At 43.0% G+C, this 20,698-nt stretch overlaps 1 protein-coding gene across 3 annotated transcripts in view; it reads right to left on the bottom strand.

The window, feature by feature from the left end:
* Nucleotides 1–20,698, bottom strand: part of AZIN1 (antizyme inhibitor 1) — a 60,549-nt gene that overhangs the window by 28,404 nt on the left and 11,447 nt on the right. For all 3 annotated transcript variants that reach the window (XM_067537342.1, XM_067537341.1, XM_067537343.1), the window contains exons 3-5: nt 3,660–3,857; nt 571–744; nt 100–272 (exon numbers count right to left, since the gene is read on the bottom strand). In XM_067537342.1, coding sequence (XP_067393443.1) covers nt 100–272; nt 571–744; nt 3,660–3,761 — 449 coding nt within the window. In that variant the 5' untranslated portion in view covers nt 3,762–3,857. The remainder of the gene's footprint in view (nt 1–99; nt 273–570; nt 745–3,659; nt 3,858–20,698) is intronic.

Here is a 20,698-nt window from a genome sequence, read left to right on the forward strand (position 1 = left end):
ACTTCTCTTGCTTCCAGGTAAACATACCACAGCCAAAGTTAAATTCCCACAGAAATAAGATAAACAAAGATTTCTCTCACTTTTCAATGCAACACTTACTTAGCACTTGGATGGTTACGTGCAATCTTCTTTAGTTCACTTTCATTGTCACAAGTCATGATGTTTACCCCAGTCTTCGCTGCATATTTTATCTGAGAAGCTTGCTTGCAAGGATTTGTATATATAATATTTTCAGGAGCAATGCCCAAATCTTGTACCAGTGCCATTTCAGACTGAAAAACAAGACAATATTAAAAGTGCTAGACACAAGTCAAATGAGTATCAGTACTGAATTTATCTTGAACTTATATGCAGATATATAGCCCAAATAAGGTCTTCCTCTAGCTAAACTGTATATTATAAGCTGCTTCAAGAGTAAAAAGTGGAATTGGTATACTGAATCACAATGAAGGGTTTACAGTTTAAGGCAAAGAATGCGTCCGCATGGTAACTAACACCAAAAGCTGAAGACCACAGTGTAGAGAGAGGGTAATTTGACAGGCAAACAGGATATACAGAATAAACACTCACTTTACTAGAACATGCAAACCCAGTTCCAAGAGCTGCCAGAATCTCAAGTACACCTGGAGTGGAATTGCATTTTACAGTATAAAATGGTTTTATTGGTGCCATCACATTCTGCCATTGGATGTGTTTCTTCAGAAGCTGTCCAAGGTCACCAACAAAAAATGCATTTTTTCCAGCCTATAAACAAAGGACAGTAGAAAAATAAAAATCAAATATCTATAACCATGGACCGGAAGTCAAAGCATAAATATCCTCTGAAGCACAAATATCTCATGTTTATCAGGTCAAAGAATGACTGGGAATCAGATTATATAGTTTCTATTCTGCCATCAGTTTAATGTATGACCTTGGACAATTCATTTGACTTCTGTGCCACAATTTAAAATGAAGGCAATATCTACTCCTTCAAAGAAGTTAAAATTGTTTACATAATACTTTGAGATTCCTTGGATGAAAGGTGCTACCCTAACTGCCAATTATTATAGTTTTTGCTAGAACTATATTTAAGGTTGCAAAACATTTCCATTACAAGCATTTTTTTTTTAAAGAAGTCCTTAACTTTCTGGAGCCTGGGAGGGAGAGGGGGCGATGGAGAGACACAGCATCATAGAACTGTAAGATTGGAAGGGACATAGATAGGGATCATCTAGTCCAGTCCCCTGTACTGAGGTAGGATTAAGTATTTATCTAGACCATCACTGAGAGGTGTTTGTCTATCCTGGTCTTAATTTCCAGTGAGAGATTCCATAACCTTGCTAGGTAATTTGTTCCAGTGCTTAACTACTCTTACAGTTAGGAAGTTTTTCCTAATGTCTAATCTATATCTCCCTTGTTACAATTTAAGACCATTGCTTCTTGCCCTGTTTTCAGTCAATAAGAAGTACAATTTATCACACTAATCTTTATAACAACCTTTTATTTACCTGAAGGCTGTTATATCCCCCCTCAGTCTTCCCTTGATTAAACAAACCCAATTTTTTCCAACCTTTCCTCGCAGGTCAAGTTTTTTAGACCTTTAATCATTTTTGCTTACGACACTCCTACTACTACGTCCCAGAGTGACGGTTACTTCTTTTGGCAACACTATTACACTATTGACTCATATTTAGTTTGTGATCCACTATAACGCCCCAGATCTTTTTCTGCAGTACTCTTTCCTCAGCAGTCATTTCCCATTTTTTATTTGTGCAATTGATCATTCCTTCCTAAGTGTAGTACTTTGAATTTCTCCTTACTGAATTTCATTCTATTTCTTTCAAACCATTTCTTCAATTTGTCAAGATTATTTTGAATTCTAACTCTATCTTCCAAAGTGCTTGTAACCCCCCTCCCAGTTTGGTATCGTCCACAAACTTTATAAGTGTACTTTCTATGCCAATATCCAAATCATTTATGAAGATATTGACTAGAACTGAACCCAGGACAGATCCCCGTAGGATCTCACTTGATATGCCCTTCTAGCTTGACTATGAACCATTGAGAATTACTCTCCAAGTATGGTTTTCCAACCAGTTGTGCATCCACCTTATAGTAGGTTCATCTAGGCTATATTTCGTTAGTTTGCTTATGAGAAGATCATGTGAGACAGTATCAAAAGCCTTATTAAAGTTGAGATATATGACATCTACTGCTTCCCTCCGCCCCTCCACAAGGTTTGTTACCCTGTCAGAGAATGATATTAGGTTGGTCTGACATGATTTGTTCTTGACAAATCCATGTTGACTGTTATTTATCTCCTTAAAGAATGAAAGTTTCCATGATCTCAGCCCAACTTTGTATTTTAAAGATATGGAATGTCATATTTGGTGCTATATTTCAAAATATAAGAGCAGTTTCATGTGAAATTGCAGTGATGCAACACTTTGAGGTTCTTTCCCCATCTTTCTGAGGTATTGAGATTGTAATTAAAATTCTATACAAAAACCTATATTAAAAGTATATTAATGTTGCAAAGTCAAGCATTTAAAAGTTAGGAAAATGCCAGGTCACCTGTACAACCTGGTTAACTCTTAGGTATTGCATATTACAACCAGGGTTTTATTCTGAGCTCTGCCACAGATGGCCTTGTGCAATCTTTCCATTACCCCTTTATGCTGTTTGCCTAAGCACAGATGTGTGTGACCTTGCTCAATAACAAAGTCTATGACAACAAAGAATTATTAAAACCAGTCAGAAGAATAGACAACAGTAGAACTCACCATCTCCTCCTGGCTCCCAGTGCAGCACACCTTCCTCTAGGCTGAAAGAGTAGCTGCTATGTCCACATTCCCTCACTGCACCCCATCCTGAGCTCTAGATCTCTTCCTAGCATGTAGGAGGCTCATTGGAAATTGAGAACATACACAATGCACTTGGTATATGGGGAGGAGAGCTCTGTGAGGCTAGAGCATACTCAGTGCAGACAGAATATTGACATTTTAACAGGAAACCCCAAACAAGCTCTGAGCATGTTCAAATAATTAAAATCAGCCTAATTTGGGCAAATTTTGATGAGAACAGTAAAAGTCATTTCTCTCACCCCAGCACTATCTACCAGCCAAACTTCAGGTCCCTGCTCCAAATCCCATAGATCCTAAAGCTCTTCATAGCAAAAGCTGAATAATTTTATTTATTTAACATTGGCAAAACTATTTCCCCCACAACCTCATTCTTGTAAGTGGCTGATAAATTTTTGCTCAAACTTCACCAGTAAAATTCAGCCTCAGGCAAAGAGCAAACATGGAAAATTTCAGCCCAAATGGTTAAAATTCAGCAAGGTTATAAGCAATTGGAAACGGGTTTATAATTAAAAATGTTAGGCAAGCATAACCGCCATAGGGTGACCAGATTGCAAGTGTGAAAAATCAGCATGGGGGCGAGGGGTAGGGGTGGAAAGAGGTAATAGGCACCTATATAAGACAAAGCCACAAGTATTGGGACTGTCCCTATGAAATCAGGACATCTAGTTATCCTACACTGCCAACTTTCCTACAATACACTTGATAGTCTGACAATGTAAGACTAGAGATTGAAGAATTTAAGTACTGACAATTTAAACATGAAAACTAATTTAGCTAAAATAAACTAGAAAGGCTTGGGAATCAAATACTTACAAGTGTATGTTCATAAACATAGTTGTTAATAACATCTCCAAGAGTTGCTCCTTCATCCAGCAGGCCAATGGAGTAGTTTGCATCCTCAAGAAATCCTTTCATCTCAGCCGTATTCCGCAAAGCCGACAGTCATAAACCAAGAAACACAAGGGACAGGCCGCCAAGCCTTAGATCCGGGTCCTTAAATTATGCAACAAACTGCACAACAGAAGGGGGGGAAAAAAAAAAAAAAGGGTAAAATAAACCAGTTGATAAACAGCACACATCACCCCTCAACGATTCTATTTAAATTTATAGAGGCCCTTCTATTTTTGGTGTGCTGCAAATGATAAAGACATTTGTTAAATGAAGCTTTCTCCTCTGTTCCCTTCACTTACCAGGAATGAAGAGTACGTGAGTCCTGCACAAAGAGAGACAAAATTTTTACTGCTTCTAAGAGAAACTGCCTTAAACTGATGCGAAACTTTGAGATGAGTCAGCATCTATATTTTCTACTAGAAAGGCACTATTTCCTCTACTCCAGTGTTCTTCATTGCAAGGCCAGTGGTGGCTCCCATCGACTCTGAGTGAGGCTCCCTGACTAATTGCTTATATTCCGATTTAACATTAGAATTTTTACCAAGCCTATCAAATTCCGCTTTCTTTACACGTCATATTGACTCCATGGTACGATGTGCACCAAGTATATATATATAATAACCATAATATTACCATAGCAACCAATGTAGAACCCTGAATATTCAACCATTTGTGTCGTATATTATTTTTTGGCCCCAGTGAGTTACTGGAAAGAATGAATAGATTCTTAATTCCGTTGAAGAGAAAATTGGAAAGGGAAACAGGAGAAAAAGCAGATAAGAATGTAACTGTGGATATTAATGAAACGAACAAAAGCAGATCTACAACTACAGAAAATGAGTCGGCTGGAGAAAGTAGCGGCCACGATAAGGCCATAAGGTTAATGAGTTAATTTAATAGTTGATGTGGCTCTTACATTGAAGATTTTTTGCCAAAGTGGCCCCGCTTGAAAAATAGTGAAGATCACTGCTCTACTCAAATGGATGAAATAGTTCACATGAAAGTCCTATTCTGGCAAGGGTCACAGACTGGACACACATTTATTTGTGTTTGATGAAAGGGATTCACAATGCACTCCTCTGGATTGTACAAATTATTAAAAACACTCAGATGAATCCTAAACCCAAAATGTATGTGGGTGGAAGTTTGTCTGCAGTGTTGTAGCTGTGCTGGTCCCAGGATATTACAGACAAGTTGGGTGAGTAAATACTTTTATTGGACCAAATTCTGTAGTAAAGTCTGTACAGCCAGTTAACAGATTTTTCTGAACATGGTGCATCAATTCAATTTAACAAAAAGGGTCCTGATTATCAGTGTGTACCAGGCGTTAGTTAATGGAGGTTGATGGAATGCAGCTTCTGTCGACCACATAAAGTATGGTCTTCATTGGCATGTCAGTTCCGCCGACCTTAATCGCAGTAAAATTCGACTTAATAAAACCACATGTGAGAGTGGCGTAGCGCTGAAGTCGAATTCTGTGGGTCAAATGAGCATCAGTGTAGGCAGAGCACAACGTAAATCGACATCATTGGCCTCCAGGAGGTATCCCATAATGCTCTGTCCTGACCGCTCTGCACATTTGCAGTCTGCTGCACTGTGGCCACATAAACAGGAAATAGCTCCTCCCGTGAAGCCCGGGGAAATTTTGAATTCCATTTTCCTGTTTGGTCATGGTGGAGAGAGCCTGCCAGCACAACTGACCGTGGTGACTGCACACCCCAAATGCACTCCAGCCTGGAGTCGACCTAAGGACTTGGATCTCATCGATCTGTGGGGCGAAGAGTCTGTTCTGGCTCAGCTCCGAGCAAGCAAAAGAAATATGGATATCTATGGTAAGATATCTCATGGCATATTGGAGAAGGGGCATAACAGGGACACGCAGCAGTGCTGCATTAAGATAAAAAAGCTGAGGCAGGCTTATCAGAAAACTAGGGAAGCTAACAATCATTCTGGCTCCTCACCAAAAACATGCCACTTTTACGAGGAGCTGCATGCAATTCTTGGCGGAGACCCCACCACTATGCCACCACACAGTGTTGATACCTCGGGGGGAATCCAAGGCCAGGATGACTGAGGACAAGTCTGTGGACCAGGAAGATGAGAACAGGGGGCAGGCTATTGGAGACCCAGTGCAATTTAAGTTGCCTGACCACTGTCCTACAGGCCTAGGACAGCTTCAGTTGTTTGCTTGGCTATTCTGACCCTGTAGCATAACATCTTCCGGTTGGCAGAGATAATAGGATTACTGAGTAACCTTGCAGATGTCTCAGTTTCTGCATAGCATGGCATATAAGACAAAATACAGATACTGTATACTTGCAGCTGCACATAGATAACGGAGATGGGAACAAGAAGTTATCCTTGAACGTCTGGGGGTACACTTTTCACTGCCATGGGGCACATTTTTACACCGCTCCTCCTATCACCAGATGTTGTTTTGATGACCCCAATTACCATGGTGAGAATGGAATGTAGTCAAGGGTGAAAACCCAATGTAGGTAATTAGCATATATGATAATGAGTAGAGAGGTAATTAGCTGAAAGCTATTTATGGAAGGGTATAAGAAGCTACCCGTTAGACAAAGGGGTGTGCGCCATCAATACCTGACTCCGTGGGAGGTGCTGCTGGTTGGACCAGAGGATCCACTAACTTCCTGGAGAGGCTGCTGAAGAAAACTGTTCCTGTATACAGCCTTCTGAGTAACTGCTTAGCTCTCCAGGCTTAGTGGGTATGATATATTGTAGTTAATTTTAGACTTTGTTTTCAACTAGTATATCTGTAGAAAACCTTGCACATTAAACCTGACTGATCTGCAAATCAGGCATACCTTGTGTTCACACTGATCACTAAGCGTCCAGTATCAACACAAGGGAGTGGGGTATCCCTTCTCCCTGAAAGCCAGGAGCTGTTTGCAACACAGGAGCAGCCCACCCAGATGCAGGAAACCATGACTGACTAGAATGCCGGGGAAGGCACATCTGGTAAGTATGTACTGAAAATTGCACATCTTTGGTTATATCCCCAGTCCAGAATCTTGTACCAGCAGGAAAAAATGGTGGGTGTGGGTGGGGGTGGTGGGGCTGTTCTTCCTCGTACTTGGTGTGTTTAAACATTGGGTTCACCCTGAAAAAGATTATTTATGTGCACAGGGATGCTCTGAGAATCCTCCAGGCATCTCTCCAGGAAGCTTTCATATAGCGACTCTGCAATCTTTTGCAGAAGGTTTCTTGGGAGGGCAGCCTTATTTCTTCCACCACAATAGGACACTTTCCCACACCACTCTGTTATTAATTGTGCAGCCATCATCACGGAACACAGCATAGCAGTATGAGGGCCAGGTATATAGCCAGATGCTTGCAGAAAATCCTCCCTTTCCACCTAGGTGACCCTCAGCAGGCTGATATCATTCATAGTTACCTAGGGAAGATGGCACACATTTACAGTACATGCCCAAGAAAGCTTTTTAAAGTGTGTGTTATTCCACAGCCAGGGCTGGTTTCTTCGTTCAGCACACCGAAAGTCCCTAAGCAGGACGTTGTTGCTATGGGGTTTGGACATCCACAAACGGGTTCCCATTTTTTTCTCCAGAGACAATTAACCCATACCCACCCCTCACCCTTTCTACTGCCTCTTAAAAGCCTGATCAAAGGGAGCCCAACATCTATGCTGCTCTAGGGTGCATGGACTTGTGCAGCATGGGACCCAGGGATTTCCCTAACATAGATACACTCGCCCTTTACTTACCATGGCTGGAACCACACTCCGACCCCTGCAACAGTTAGGCAATGGTATGCAGTTCTAGCCTTCCCCTGGGAAGGCTAAGGGGAGTTATTTATAAATTTTAACATTGCTTTTCATTCATGGGGTGAGTTAACAATGGGTACCTTGTGCTTTGCTTCCCTTACAGTGAACGTGGCCTTCCACACACCATCTCATAGTCCTGGAAAGTGCCTGTCGCAGATAAGGTAGTGGAAAAAAAAAAAAAAAAAAAAAAAAACCACACCTCGGGATGACGTTTAACAAGATAATGAATATCTCTGGAGCTGCTGACACAGAGCTAAGAGCATGGAGGATTTCATTATCTGACAGGCTGAACATGGACATGGACAACAGAAAGGCAGCACAGGAGTATGAGCGTTCAACACAAGATGAGATGCTGCGTATAATGTGTAATCAGTCAGACATGTTGAGGCATCTGGTTGAGCTTCAGGAAGCTCAGCAGCAAGACAGACTCCCTCTAGCCCCTGCAAAACTTTGAGCTAAAGCACTCTTTCCTAGCCTCCACCCCCAAGCAGCCTAGGAGGAGGTTGAGCAGGGTGCAGTACGTGCTGCACTCCTTGCCAGTTGAGGGGAGCAGAAAGAATTGATGGCCCCGTTAAGGAGTGGAAATGTGTGATTCTTTTGTCTGTTCACAGCCAAAGTGGGCTCTGTATCCCCTCAGGCCCCACACCATGCATGCGGAATGTTCAATTATCTTCCTTTTCCCACTCTCTGTAAAGGATCACCAATTACTGCTTTACAATTCATTACTGTTGGGAATGGTGGGTGAGGGTGAAGGCGAGGGACTGGATCGGTGGGGGATGGGTAGGGGATGTGAAGGGAAAGCACAGCACAGATAAGCGATGCACATTACTGTTGTGTCTTGTTGAAAAAGCAGTTTTTCAATGCTTCCCTGAAGCGCAGCGCACAATGATTGGTTCTCAGCGTTGCAGTGGCATCTGGCTTCTCAAAATTTGCAGCCAGCCTATCTGCCTTCATAACCCAATCCAATGGGAACTTCTCCCGCTTTGTCTCACAGTCATTATGGAGCACACAGAAGTCAGAGATAACTATTGGGATTTTTTTTCATTGAGGTCTAACCTAGTGAGCAGACTGCACCAGCGCGCCTTTAAACATCCAAATGCACATTCCACCACCATTCTGCATTTGCTGAGCCTATTATTAAAATTCTACTTCTTGCTGTCCAGGTGCCCAGTGTAGGGCTTCATTAGCGAGAGGAGCAAGGGGTAGACGGGATCCCCCTGGGGATCACTATTGGCATTTCAACATCGCCAATATTTACTTTTTGGTCAGGGAAGAAAGTGCCCATCTGCATCTTTTTTAACAGATCTGAGTTCCTATAGATGCACGTGTCATGCACCTTTCCAGACCTCCCCACATTGATGTCGGTGAGGCATCCCCTGTGATCCACAAAGGCCTGCAACACCATTGAGAAATACCTCTTTCAATTTATGTACTCTGTGACAAGGTGGTCCGGGGCTAAGATATGGATGTGTGTGCCATCTATGGCCTCCCCCGAGTTTGGGAACCCCATTGTGGAGCAGAAGTCTATTAATGGCCTGGCACACTTATATCACAGCTGCTCCCACCATGGATTTACTGACTCCCACTTGATTTCCAACTGACCATTAGCTGTCTGGTGTTGCTAGCTTTCACAGAGCGTTGGCCACGCTCTTCTTTACTCGCTTGAGACCATCTCTGTTCATGCGTTTCAGGGCTGGGGAGAGCTCTCCTCAAAGTTCAAAGAAAGTGGCCTTTTGCATTCGAAAGTTCTGTAGCCACTGCTCATCATCCCACATCTTCATAACGATGCGATCCCACCAGTCACTGCTTGTTTCCCGGGATCAGAAGCAGCGCTCCACCACCTGCAAATGGTGTGTGATAGCCTGCCGCAAACAGGAATTTTTTCATTCTATGGCTTGTAGCAAGGTGGCCTCTGTAAAATCACAATTTGCAGCACTAAGGCTCCTGTCTCACCCCTGAAAATACTAAAGAATAAGTCATGAAGTGTTGGTGATGCTCACAATAATAGTGCAGAGCTCAGGAGGCTCCATTCCTCTCAGGCAATGGCATGTATGCAGCAGAGAGTGAAGGGTTTGAAAAAAATGGTGCGAAAAGGCGATTGTCTGTTTGTTTGGACTGAGACAAGAAGGGTGGGAGGGAATACATTGCATCACGGGAGGACGACAACCTTCCCAAAAGCCTCTTTGGCTAGTTGCACTGTGGGATAGCTACCCACCGTGCACTGCTTTGATTGTCGACCCTAGCACGCTTAGTGGGGATGCAATTCCCCGACGCAATGAGCGTGGTGTGGTCACAAAGCTCTTGCCAATTCTAGAATTCAGCATATGAAAGTCAATTTAAAATAAATCAACTTCACTCCGCAGTGTAGACATACCCTCAATCATTTTTTATTAAATATATGCAGCGTATTGGTATGGAGGTATGTGAGATACAGCCAAGTAATTTCAAGTAAAAATGTGCATATGGCTGAGAACTACCAATGGCTGACTGGATCATTTGATCACTAGAGCCCTGCGCAGATACAAAAACGTGGATCCGCATACGCGGGAATCAACTTCTATGAGACCTGCAATCCGCACTCCCTGCTTTACATCTACCCACATCCAGAACGCCAGGCCACAAATCAGCTGTTTAGCAATCCACTCTCCCCTCTCCCCTCCGCCATAGAGCAGCTCAACAGCTGATCAGCAGCCAGCCCCGGAGCCTGCAGAAGAGCTGATCAGGATGCCTGGGGGGAGTGGAGGGGAAGGGGGTCTGGGCTGCCAGGGCGTTGAGAAGTGAAGGAGACAGATGAGGGGAGTGTGAGGCATGTTCTCCACTGGGGAACCGGCGCTCTTCTCAGCCTCCTGTGGTCCTGGGACCACACTCTTGCTCACTGCCACCCCTGCTAAGGGGGGGCCACTTCTGGGCCCCAGCACTCGCTCTCCATTCCCCCAGAGCACCCCCAGCTGATCAGCAGCCAGTCCTTGGGGCCCTGTTGATCGGTGGCCCGCACCCACCCCTGATCTTGAAGGCAGGGAAGCAGCCTCAAAGGCTATGAGCAGTAAACAGCTTCCCTGCCTTTGAGATCTACATCCGATCCACTATCCGCAAAAATTGTCTGCAGATATCTGTGGATCTGCTAGGCTCTATCTATCACTCTTAATAGGTTTAATCCTAGTTTAATCCTGTTTAAAACAAGTTCTGTTAGAACCCTTTGAGATTTTAAAGATTAACTATTAGCTTTCCATTTTTCTACCACCCGCTAGGTTGGTGACTCTAGACTGGAGGCTTACAAAAACTGGCTAGCTACGTAATCTTTTTAGGTGAACATTGTAGATATTCCCAAGATCTCTGGATGAAGATTTCACATTGATTAGGAAAAAGATGAGATCTTAATAGAAATACATGCTACTTTGCTTTGAAATAAAAGCTTTGTAGATTTTAATAATAGCTCATGGGAACAAGCGTACAGAAGCTGCAATAACCAATGAAAATAACCCATAGTTTCAAAGGTATAGGTCAGTATTTTCCTACATTTGGGTTCCTAAGTAAAGCACCAAAAGCTTTATTTCTTCCAAAGGGTTTAAATAAAAACCCAAAACATGTCTGGGTCTGAGTTACCAAAAGTTAGTAAGATAACTTTGCCTTCAGATGGTTTGAGGACCACTGTATTAGTCCCTTCACCCTTTCTCCAAAAAGGGTACTCGTAAGTGACACATAAAACTGACTTAGTTAATCCTGTTTAGTAAGTTTACGGAAAACAACACTGCTTGTGTCTCAGACCATTTTAAAGGCCAATTAAGATGCAATTCTACTCCTTAGCATTTTAATCTGGTGTGTGGAAACAAATTTCTGGGGCTTCATTTACATGCTTTCTATTTGGACCCACTTTAAAGCTTAGTTATGTCAGAAAAGTGTCTTTGAAAGAACTCACTTTCTCATTTGGCATACCTGCCTTTGTACGTATAGCTTATTTGAGACTTCTACTTCTGTGAGCCCTGCAGGGCTCAAACAACTACAGGGAAGTGAGCATCAACAAAATTAACAGCTAAGGTCTAGCTATAGAAACTTCACTACTGGTGATGTGAACCAGGAAAAAAGACATGTCCAATATCAGATCCCAGGTTGAGTTTGTATGTTTGGCAATTAAAAATTTATTTGTAAACTGAGCACATTTGATTTGGAATCGACGACAACAAAATGGAATTCCCCAGTGCTGTTTACATGGCTACTAGGCACAATGCAATAACATTTTAAATACTCCAGCAATATCCTTGACTTGACAGCTATCTGGAATCCAAAATAGGTGTCAGTGGACCATTTTCAGACCATAGGCAGAAGTAACAACCAAACAAGACTGGGAAGGCTCTAGCTGAAATCTTCATTTGATTAACTTTGGTATAGTTCTGGAATCTATTCAGGGACTGATGGACAAAATGCAGGAAAAGCTACGATAGTAGTTAAAATGATGGAAAATAGGTTCCGTTCCATACTTAAACACTAGCTTTGCTTTAAATTAGTATTAACTCACTATATTAGACGTACTGTATGTCTATAACTTGCCAGTTGTTTTTACAGATCAGAACTATGCCCTTTTGCTTAATAAAAAATATTTACAAAAAGATTTTCTACAGTAACTGAATCATTTGCAGTCCTTCTTGCAAAAGAAATGAGAATCCCTGGAAAGCTGCATATTCAGACAACTAATGAAGGTCAGCACAAATAAGAGTAAAAGGGCTTCCATTCATTTTCAAATTTAGTACATTCATTTTTAATTGCTCAAATTATCCAGAGTTTTTCTAAATTATCTTTCTAGGATTACAAAATGGGCTACTTTCAAAACAACTGAAGCCAAGTTTTATAAGATGCACTATGTATTTGTTTCTATCAATTAAGAACATGTCTGATCTGCTGAAGATTATAGAGTATCATCTCTGCTTTGAGTTATGCTTGAGTAAGACAACTGAATTCTGAAAATGAAAACTCACTATTTACTGTGACATCTGGAGGCAAAAATAAAGGGATTTTTAAGAATGAGTGGTTAATTAACATCTTTTATATACAATTGGCATTTATATCTTTAAAGTGCATTTAAGAAAAAATTAAATCATTAAACAAATCCATTCCTGCCCCTTCACAGATGCAGAGGCTCCTCAGACAGCAGAACAGATGTAGTTTTGTTTGGAAAGGGGAGCTACTCACTCCTTATGTGGCGCATACTCTGCTTTGGAACGGCTCCCCACACAGCAGGCAGGTAGTCAAGAGGCTTCTCTGCACTATGGATCCTGATGTGGAGGATGGTTAGAGGGGACATAGAGTTGCTTCCGCTTTTGAGTTTCAGCAGCCTCAGTGGTACACACACATTCAACACTCAAATATTCAGCTTATGATTTATCCCTTCATTACCTTTTAGAAAATTTGGGATTTTGTCAAAAGTTATTGTTCGTATGAGTTTTCTAAATCTCTCAGGCTTGGTCTAATTCTGCTCCCACTGAAGTCAACCACTGAATTCAGTGAGCAGAGCTAGGCCAACTGCTTCATACTTTGACAATACAGGCTGGGATTTTAAAATTTAATCAAGGTGATGGCGATGTTTAAACACTACAAACTAAGCTCAATGGAGAGTCTTCCTCAAATCCCCTTCTCCTCTCCTTTCTGCCCCTAAACACAGTGAAAGGGAATCAAAGATGACAAGACATCTGGAGAGGGCCAAAATGACAAACAAAAAGGAAACAGAGGTTTAGCACTTAATTTTTAATCTTTTCCTGCGCCTCAGTCTATAAACAACTTAGGCAGAAACCACCACTCCGATATATGAATTGAAAATTTCACTTGGAATGTGAATTGCCGTAAGTCACACAAATGGAATGCATTCACAGCAACTCTACCCTCCTCACCCCACAAGCGTCACTCTTCATCACACTCCAGGCAATATCTTTTAAGGCAACTACCATCAACTGAGTGGTGTGAAAGACATCCACATAGCCATGTAATTGCTACTTTTGATGTACATTTTACATCCCTAGGCGCTTCATGGTTTAACAGTAGATTCCCAGACTAAAAAATTTCAGCTATTGACACATACTAACAACTATATTAATATAAAATACTTAAATACTGCAGTTAAAATACAAACCTCTGAAAGCCAAAAACGTTACAATTCAGTTTTACTTTAAAAAAATTAAAAACTAATATTTATGTTTATTATATCTGAGTGTCCATAATGAATGCCTTAGTTTACAAATGTATTTCTTTTAAACTGCCAGTACTGGATATGCAGCCTAGGCTCTAAAAGTTAAGGTGAATTCTTTCCTTGATGCATATCACCCTTAGAGCTAGCTGGAAAACAGAAATCCCTTTCCGGGGGAAAAAACCCCAAACAAACCCCAAAACAAACAAAAATACCACATCACACCACACACACCAAACAGCACATTTTGTTGGGGGTGGGGAGGAGAAGACATCCTGAGCCACAACAGAGGTCAAAAATGCAAAAAATTTTCACAGGAAGATGTTTCAAGAAAAAAAAAAAATCCATGTTGGGAGAACCAAAATGGAATTTTCCAGCTTCCTGTCTTCAACTTACTTACAAATGAAATTGAAAAGAGCTTATAGCTGGGTTGCCTGAGCGGCAGAGCACCAAGGCACAGAGCCTCCTTTCTAGCTCCAGGGCCAGAGAAGCAAAAAGCCAGTCTCTGCCACTGTGGCCACATAGCTGGGTGGCAATGGGAGAGGTTGAGAGGCAAAGTCAGAGTGCTCAGCCTTGGCAGCTCACCTGGAAAGCTTTTATCAATTTCACTCATGTGCTTAGGCGCTTGTTTACGCTCCAGCAGAATACAGCGTGTCTGCTTGGGGCCGGAGTACACATACACCTAAGCTGGACACACATCTCAATGCTGCCCTTCACATTATCATCAGATGCCTATGATTCATACCATCTTACGAACTGCCCATTCTGTCTGGTGTTCCACCCCACCACCTGAGACGGCTGGCCGCAACCAGGCAGGCAGCATTCAAAGCTACTAACAGCCTACTCCACCCTTTTCATGAAAGGATCCTCCAGCCGTTGCCAGCTCAACGCCTCAGGAGTCGCAGGCCTTTCATAAGAGCGGCTCAGGCCTCCCTACAGGCTGATAATGGCCAAAGCTGGAGTGAGTGAGTCATGAGCCAGTGGAGGAATGAACAACGCCCTGGCAAACAGCAACAACTGCCTCCCATCTCCACCTCACCCGTAGGCTGCAGCCTGCAAAGAAATGAGTGGACCCGGTTAAATCGCATAAGGACTGGTGTCGGGCACTTTAACTTCTGCATGCACCATGGAACCTTTGTGCTACTGCAGCCTGAGAGTGTGGAGAAATACAAACAGCGGACCATCTGGTGGAGGAAAGCCCCACCCACTGCCTCAAAGAAGGATGGGTCTCCCTCAACCTCCTGACCGACAACACACTGGAATGGCTGAGGTCTGCCACATACAATTGCTGAATGAATGCTTGAGTGGAACTCTACACCACAAGCAAGAGAGAGTGAAATTGACTAAAGCCTTCCAGACTTAAAGCCAAAGAATTGTCATTTTGATTTTATTGACAGAAAAAACAAAAAATTTTGGAAACTTCCCACAGAAAATTTCAGTTTGGCAAAAAGGACATATTTTTGTCAGAAAAACATTCTGATTAAAGTTTTCTCACACGATCTAATCAGTAACAGGCACTCTGCAGGCTAAGCTGGGTTTTCAGTAACACCTTTCAACTCCATTGTCTTCAGTGTAATTACAGAGGTGTAGCAGGTTGCTAAATTTCAGAACAATAATTCTGTTGATGCACTAAGAAGAAGAGAATTCATCTCACATCCTTAGCTGCTTTAGTTCTGCAAAGCTAACAAGTAAAAAGCAATAGACTCACAGAATTTAAGGCCTGAAGGGACCAATATGATCATCTACTCTGACCTCCTGCACAATGCAGGCCACAGAACCTCACCCATCCACTCCTGTAATAGACCCCTGACCTATGACTGAGTTATTAAAGTCCCCAAATCATGGTTTAAAGACTTTAAGGTACAGAGAATCCATCAGCAAGTGAGCCATGCCCCATGCTAGAGAGGAAGGCGAAAAAACCCCAGAGCCTTTGCCAATCTGCCCTGGGGGAAAATTCCTTCCCAACCTCATATATGGTGATCATTTAAACCCTGAGCATGTGCGCAAGACTCACCAGCCAGACATCCAAGAAAGAATTCTCTGTAATAACTCAGAACATCCCTTCACAGGCCATTGGCATATCTACCACCAATGGTCAGAGGTCAGACAATTGCCAAACTAGGCTGTCCCATCATACCATTCCCTCCATAAATTTATCAAGCTCAATTCTGAAGCCAGCTAGGTTTCTTGCCCCCACTGCTCCCCTTGGAAAGCTATTGCAGAACTTCACTCCTCTGATGGTTCGAAACCTGCATCCAATTTCAAGTCTAAACTTTCTGATGGCCAGTTTATGTCCATTAGTTCTTGTGTCCACATTAGCGCTGAACTTAAATAATTCCTCTCCTTCCCTTGTATTTATCCCTATGATGTAGTTAGAGAGAGCAGTCATATCTCCCCTCAACCTTCTTTTGGTTAGGCTAAACAAGCCAAGCTCTTTGAGTTTCCTCTCATAACACAGGTTTTCCATTCCACAGATCATCCTAGTAGCCCTTCTCTGCACCTGTTCCAGTTTGAATTCATCTTTCATAAACATAGGGGACCAGAACTGCACACAGTATTCCAGATGAGGTCTCACCAGTGCCTTGTATAAAGGTACTAACGCCTCCTTATCTCTACTGGAAATACCTTGTCTGATGCATCCAGGCATCGCATTAGCTTTTTCACGGCCACATCACATTGGCAGCTCGTAGTCATCCTATGATCAATCAATACACCCAGGTCCTTTCTCCTCTATTGTGTCACTAAAGCCAGCAGCTATGACTGAATATATCGAAGGAGCTGCTCTCTTGACTCAGGAAGTGCCCTTGGACCCTTGTTTTACGAAGTAACACCCACACAACAAGGTTATACAAGAAACTCTAAACACTGAGAAGTATAGAAACCACCACTACTCCACCACTCTGTGCATCTGCCCTGTACAAAAGGCTCTTAGTTCAGTTTACCAAAGGTCCCCATTAACCAGGCCATGGGAACATGTGAGGGGGGCACACTCCACTTAGGCCAGATCTATATGTGATGTTACATCAGTCTAGTTTATTTGTGCAAAGTGCAGCAATTTAACTACTGAACTGAAGTGTATCTACACCACTGTATTATGCTGATTTAAGATATTTGCATTGTTAATCATTGCATCCACATAGCTCTGCATTGTTCATATTAACCCATAAGTATTCTGGGCAGATATCTCCTAATGCAACATTCTACCTCTTAGCTCTCTGCTCTGATTCTTCTTGCAGTGCATTGTGGGATGCCTATTGAAAATTATAGGAATCCTGGAACTGGGATTCAAACTAACAGATTCTCATGAGTCCTCCCCAGCATCCATTAATTTTGCCACTGCCATTTTCCAATCCGTCAGGCAGAACAGAGGAACCCCTGTGCCATGATCATGACATTCATTAATACAAGCAGGATGATACACGTGCATTTGGAGCTGTGCAGGCAGATGGATTCGGCTCTGCAGTTTCACAAGGCTTTTGATGGTGTGGCAATACAGCTAACGGAGAAGCAGGAGGATGAAATCAAGCACTTACTTATATACAGCATTTGTCTGGAGCAGCTTTACTCAGCGGAGTACTGCTTCTGGTTTCAGCCAACTCACAGCCACTGGTGGGATGGGATACTGGCAGAACGGAGATGGGATACTGATGCAGGACTGAGGTGACCAGCAGTAGATGCAGAACGTCTCAGTGAGAAAGATCACTTTCCTAAAACTCTCTACACAGCTTGCTTGCGCTCGAGCTGCTGCAGCAGCAGCACACCACTGTAGGAGTTCCCCTTACCATGGAGAAACATGCGGCCATCACTTTCTGGAAACTAACAACCCCTGATTACTAACAGTCAGTAGCTAACCAGTTTGGTGTTGGCAGATCAACTGTTGGGGCTGTTCTCATGGAGGTTTCCAATGTTGTGAAGATGCATCTTTGCCATGTAATGAATCGTGGCTAGGCATAGGAGTTTGATAACTCTGCATAGATGGGGTTCCTGAACTGCATAGGGTCTATCAATGGGACTCATCTGTCTATTCTTTGCCCATCTCACGCCAGCACAAAGATCATCAATAGAAGGGGCTTTTCTCCATGCTGCTGCAGGGCCCGGTTGATGCCATGGAAGATTCACCAGTATTCATGAGGAGTGGGTTGGAGCTCCACAATTCCAGGAAATTTAGAAATTCTGGCCTGCTTGCAGGAATAAACGATGGAATGTTTGCTCCACGACCACTACAGCCATTCGTGGAGTTATGGTTCCTCCTGGCATTCTGGAAGACCAAGCTTATCCTCGGTTTCTGTGGCTCAAAGCCTTTTACTGGACACTTGGACAAGAAAAAGGAGCAGTTGACTCCAACACGAGTAGGTACAGAATGACAGTGGCATGTATGTCTGGCAGGCTGAAGGATAGGTGGGTTGTGCCCTAGAAAAAGGCTGGATGTTTATCATTAAGTGCCTCACATCATAAGCACCTGCTGTATTTTGTGCATCTGTGAGAGCAAAGGAGAGCCTGGAGGATGCGTGGGAGCAGGATGTGGAGCTACTTTCTAAACAGCCAGAAAGGGTGCTGCTGAACATGCCCCAAGTGGTCAAGGAAACAGGGTGAGGTACACAGTGTGCTCCTACTTCACGGTCAGAAATTGAGGAGGGGGGGAGAAGTGCACTGTAACCAAGAAACACACCAAGGTGTGTTTCATTTTATTAAGTGTTGATAGGGAAGAGATACTGAGCCATTTATGGATTGAGCCATGCCTCAATGAAATTTTTCAGCCAAACTGTACCAAAATGAATGTGCTGAATTAACAAAGCCATCACTCATAGATTGCTTCTTTAACAAAACCCAAAATAATTAACCAAGAATGCAGTGGAAAGACCAATGAAACTGAGGCACAGCCAACCTAAGGAGTGCACTCACTAGGATTTGCCAGTAGGTATAAAGAGTGTGCAAGTCTCCTGTAAGTGAAAAGTTAGCCCCGTAAGGTGTTCTCCATTTTACAGGACCAGTGGAAGACTGGGGTGTAGTACTTCACCTCTGTAAGAAAAGGGACTCTGGCAATTGTTTGCCTCTGTATCATGTCCCTTTCCAGGGGCATATGCTCCACTTTGATCTTCAGAGAATGCTCCAGGAAATCATCCCTACACAACTCTGTCTGCCGGGTGCTCTGGTGGAATGAATTCAATATTAAAGAAAAAAGCACAAGTACTTATTCCACACCTAGTCTCCACCTCCACTCCCCACCATGTTTCTTTTCCCACAATTTGGGAAGGGCCTTCTCTCCCCTCTCTGAATTGCCCTTTGAGTTTTGCAAGTTATTTCCCCATAGGAAAGGCATTCTGTTCAAAAGCTGGTGTTGGGATGGCTGCTGGGCTGTAAGGTGGGTCTGGGAGATGAGGTGGTGTCAGAGGTGAGTAGGGGACAGGATAGTGACTGCACATGCACTTCTGCAAGCTGTCCTCATGCTGGAGGAGGTTACCCTGAGAAGTCCCCAGGAGCCACTGAAGGGTCATCTTCAAAATGACCATAGGGCAAACTGGGAATCAATATAGTGTGGCTAACTGACAGGAGAGCCGCTCCCACAGAAGAAGGGAAACAAACATTAGCTATATGTGTAGGCCCAGGAAGTCTGCTTTAGCTTGGCATGTTCATGCCAAAAGAGCACTACCTTTGGCTTCAGTTCTTTTATGGCACCGACAAAGTAGCATCAAATATACAAAATTAATAGAATTCTACAGTAATTATTCTAAAACCAAATGCCTTAAAGTCTCTATGCATTTTGAAATGCCTCTATAGCCTGATTTGGGTCATTTACTTCATGAAATCTCAGCTGAGTGCATTATAAAGCTGTGAACCAATCTACATTTTCTTTTTCTGTGTCTACTACTACAACAAACATGCTTGCCCTGCAAAGTGTTTGATTTTTTTTTAACCCCTAGGGTGCTAACATCTTGAGGGGGGAAGGTGTGGTGGGTGGATGGGGAGGGAGAGAGAAAGCAGCTTGGGAAGGGCTACTGGACACCCAGTGTAGGCCAATGGTCACGGGATTTGATATACTAAGGAAATAAAAAGTGTTTGGTCCCAATGCACATTGGAGGATGTTAAATACTGAGCAGGTGGAGAGAGGTTCCTAGCTCTGCCCAGCATGGCCACAGATAAACTACTCTTTCCAAGTACTGGTTAACAACCCCTATGATGTTTATTGTAATTCAGGCCATACTTCCTGGTAGAGCTCTCCTCTGCAGCAGCTTCAGGCTGCTATACACATGAGGTTCTTGTGAATATCCAACTCTGCCAGCACATGCAGTTTTTGGCTGCCCTGTTAAGTCTCTTTCTGGTCGGACTCTATGGCATATGTGGAGTTAAAGAAACTTCTGGGGGGTGTTTGGGTGCTTGCTCTGTTGTCTTGGGCTATTTGTGGAATAGCCCACCATATTCTCTGGTTTGGTGGTAACATCACTTGCAAAAAAATGCAGTCCAGTTCTTCATAGTATAGGCAGGCACTGGGAGTACTATCCAAGGTTCTGGTCTTGTTCCTTGTCTTCCAGTACTTCACCTTTGCTTTGACCTGTCACTTGGATCACTACCAGGAGTCTTCATTTGCTCTAACAGCATCGTGTACATGACTTCATTCTGGTGACTCTTCTCCAGCAGGAACTGAACATGAAGCTCTCCAAGGGCAGTCAAATCCAGGAACTCTGAATAGGTCCACATGGAAGCCTGGTGGCAGCATAGCTACTATAATGAGTATGTGAACTCACTACTAGCTGGTATTAAAAAAAAAAAAAAGGGGGGGAGGGTACTCCTGGCTGTCCACCAGCATTTAAACAGGTGATATCCAGTCAAGATGACAAAGCAGTGGAAAGCACACACATACAAATAAAAGACATCTCAATCCACGTGTAAAGCAATGCACTCTGGGATAGCAATTGGATGAGTAACAGAAGTGAAACAGTTAGGACTGCGTCCACAAGACCTTCAAGCAAACAAGCTTATGGTGAA

Source organism: Emydura macquarii, unplaced genomic scaffold (genome assembly GCF_026122565.2).
Source record: "Emydura macquarii macquarii isolate MOO-44397 ecotype Brisbane River unplaced genomic scaffold, CSIRO-AGI_Emac_v2 contig_383, whole genome shotgun sequence".
NCBI lineage: Eukaryota > Metazoa > Chordata > Testudines > Chelidae > Emydura > Emydura macquarii.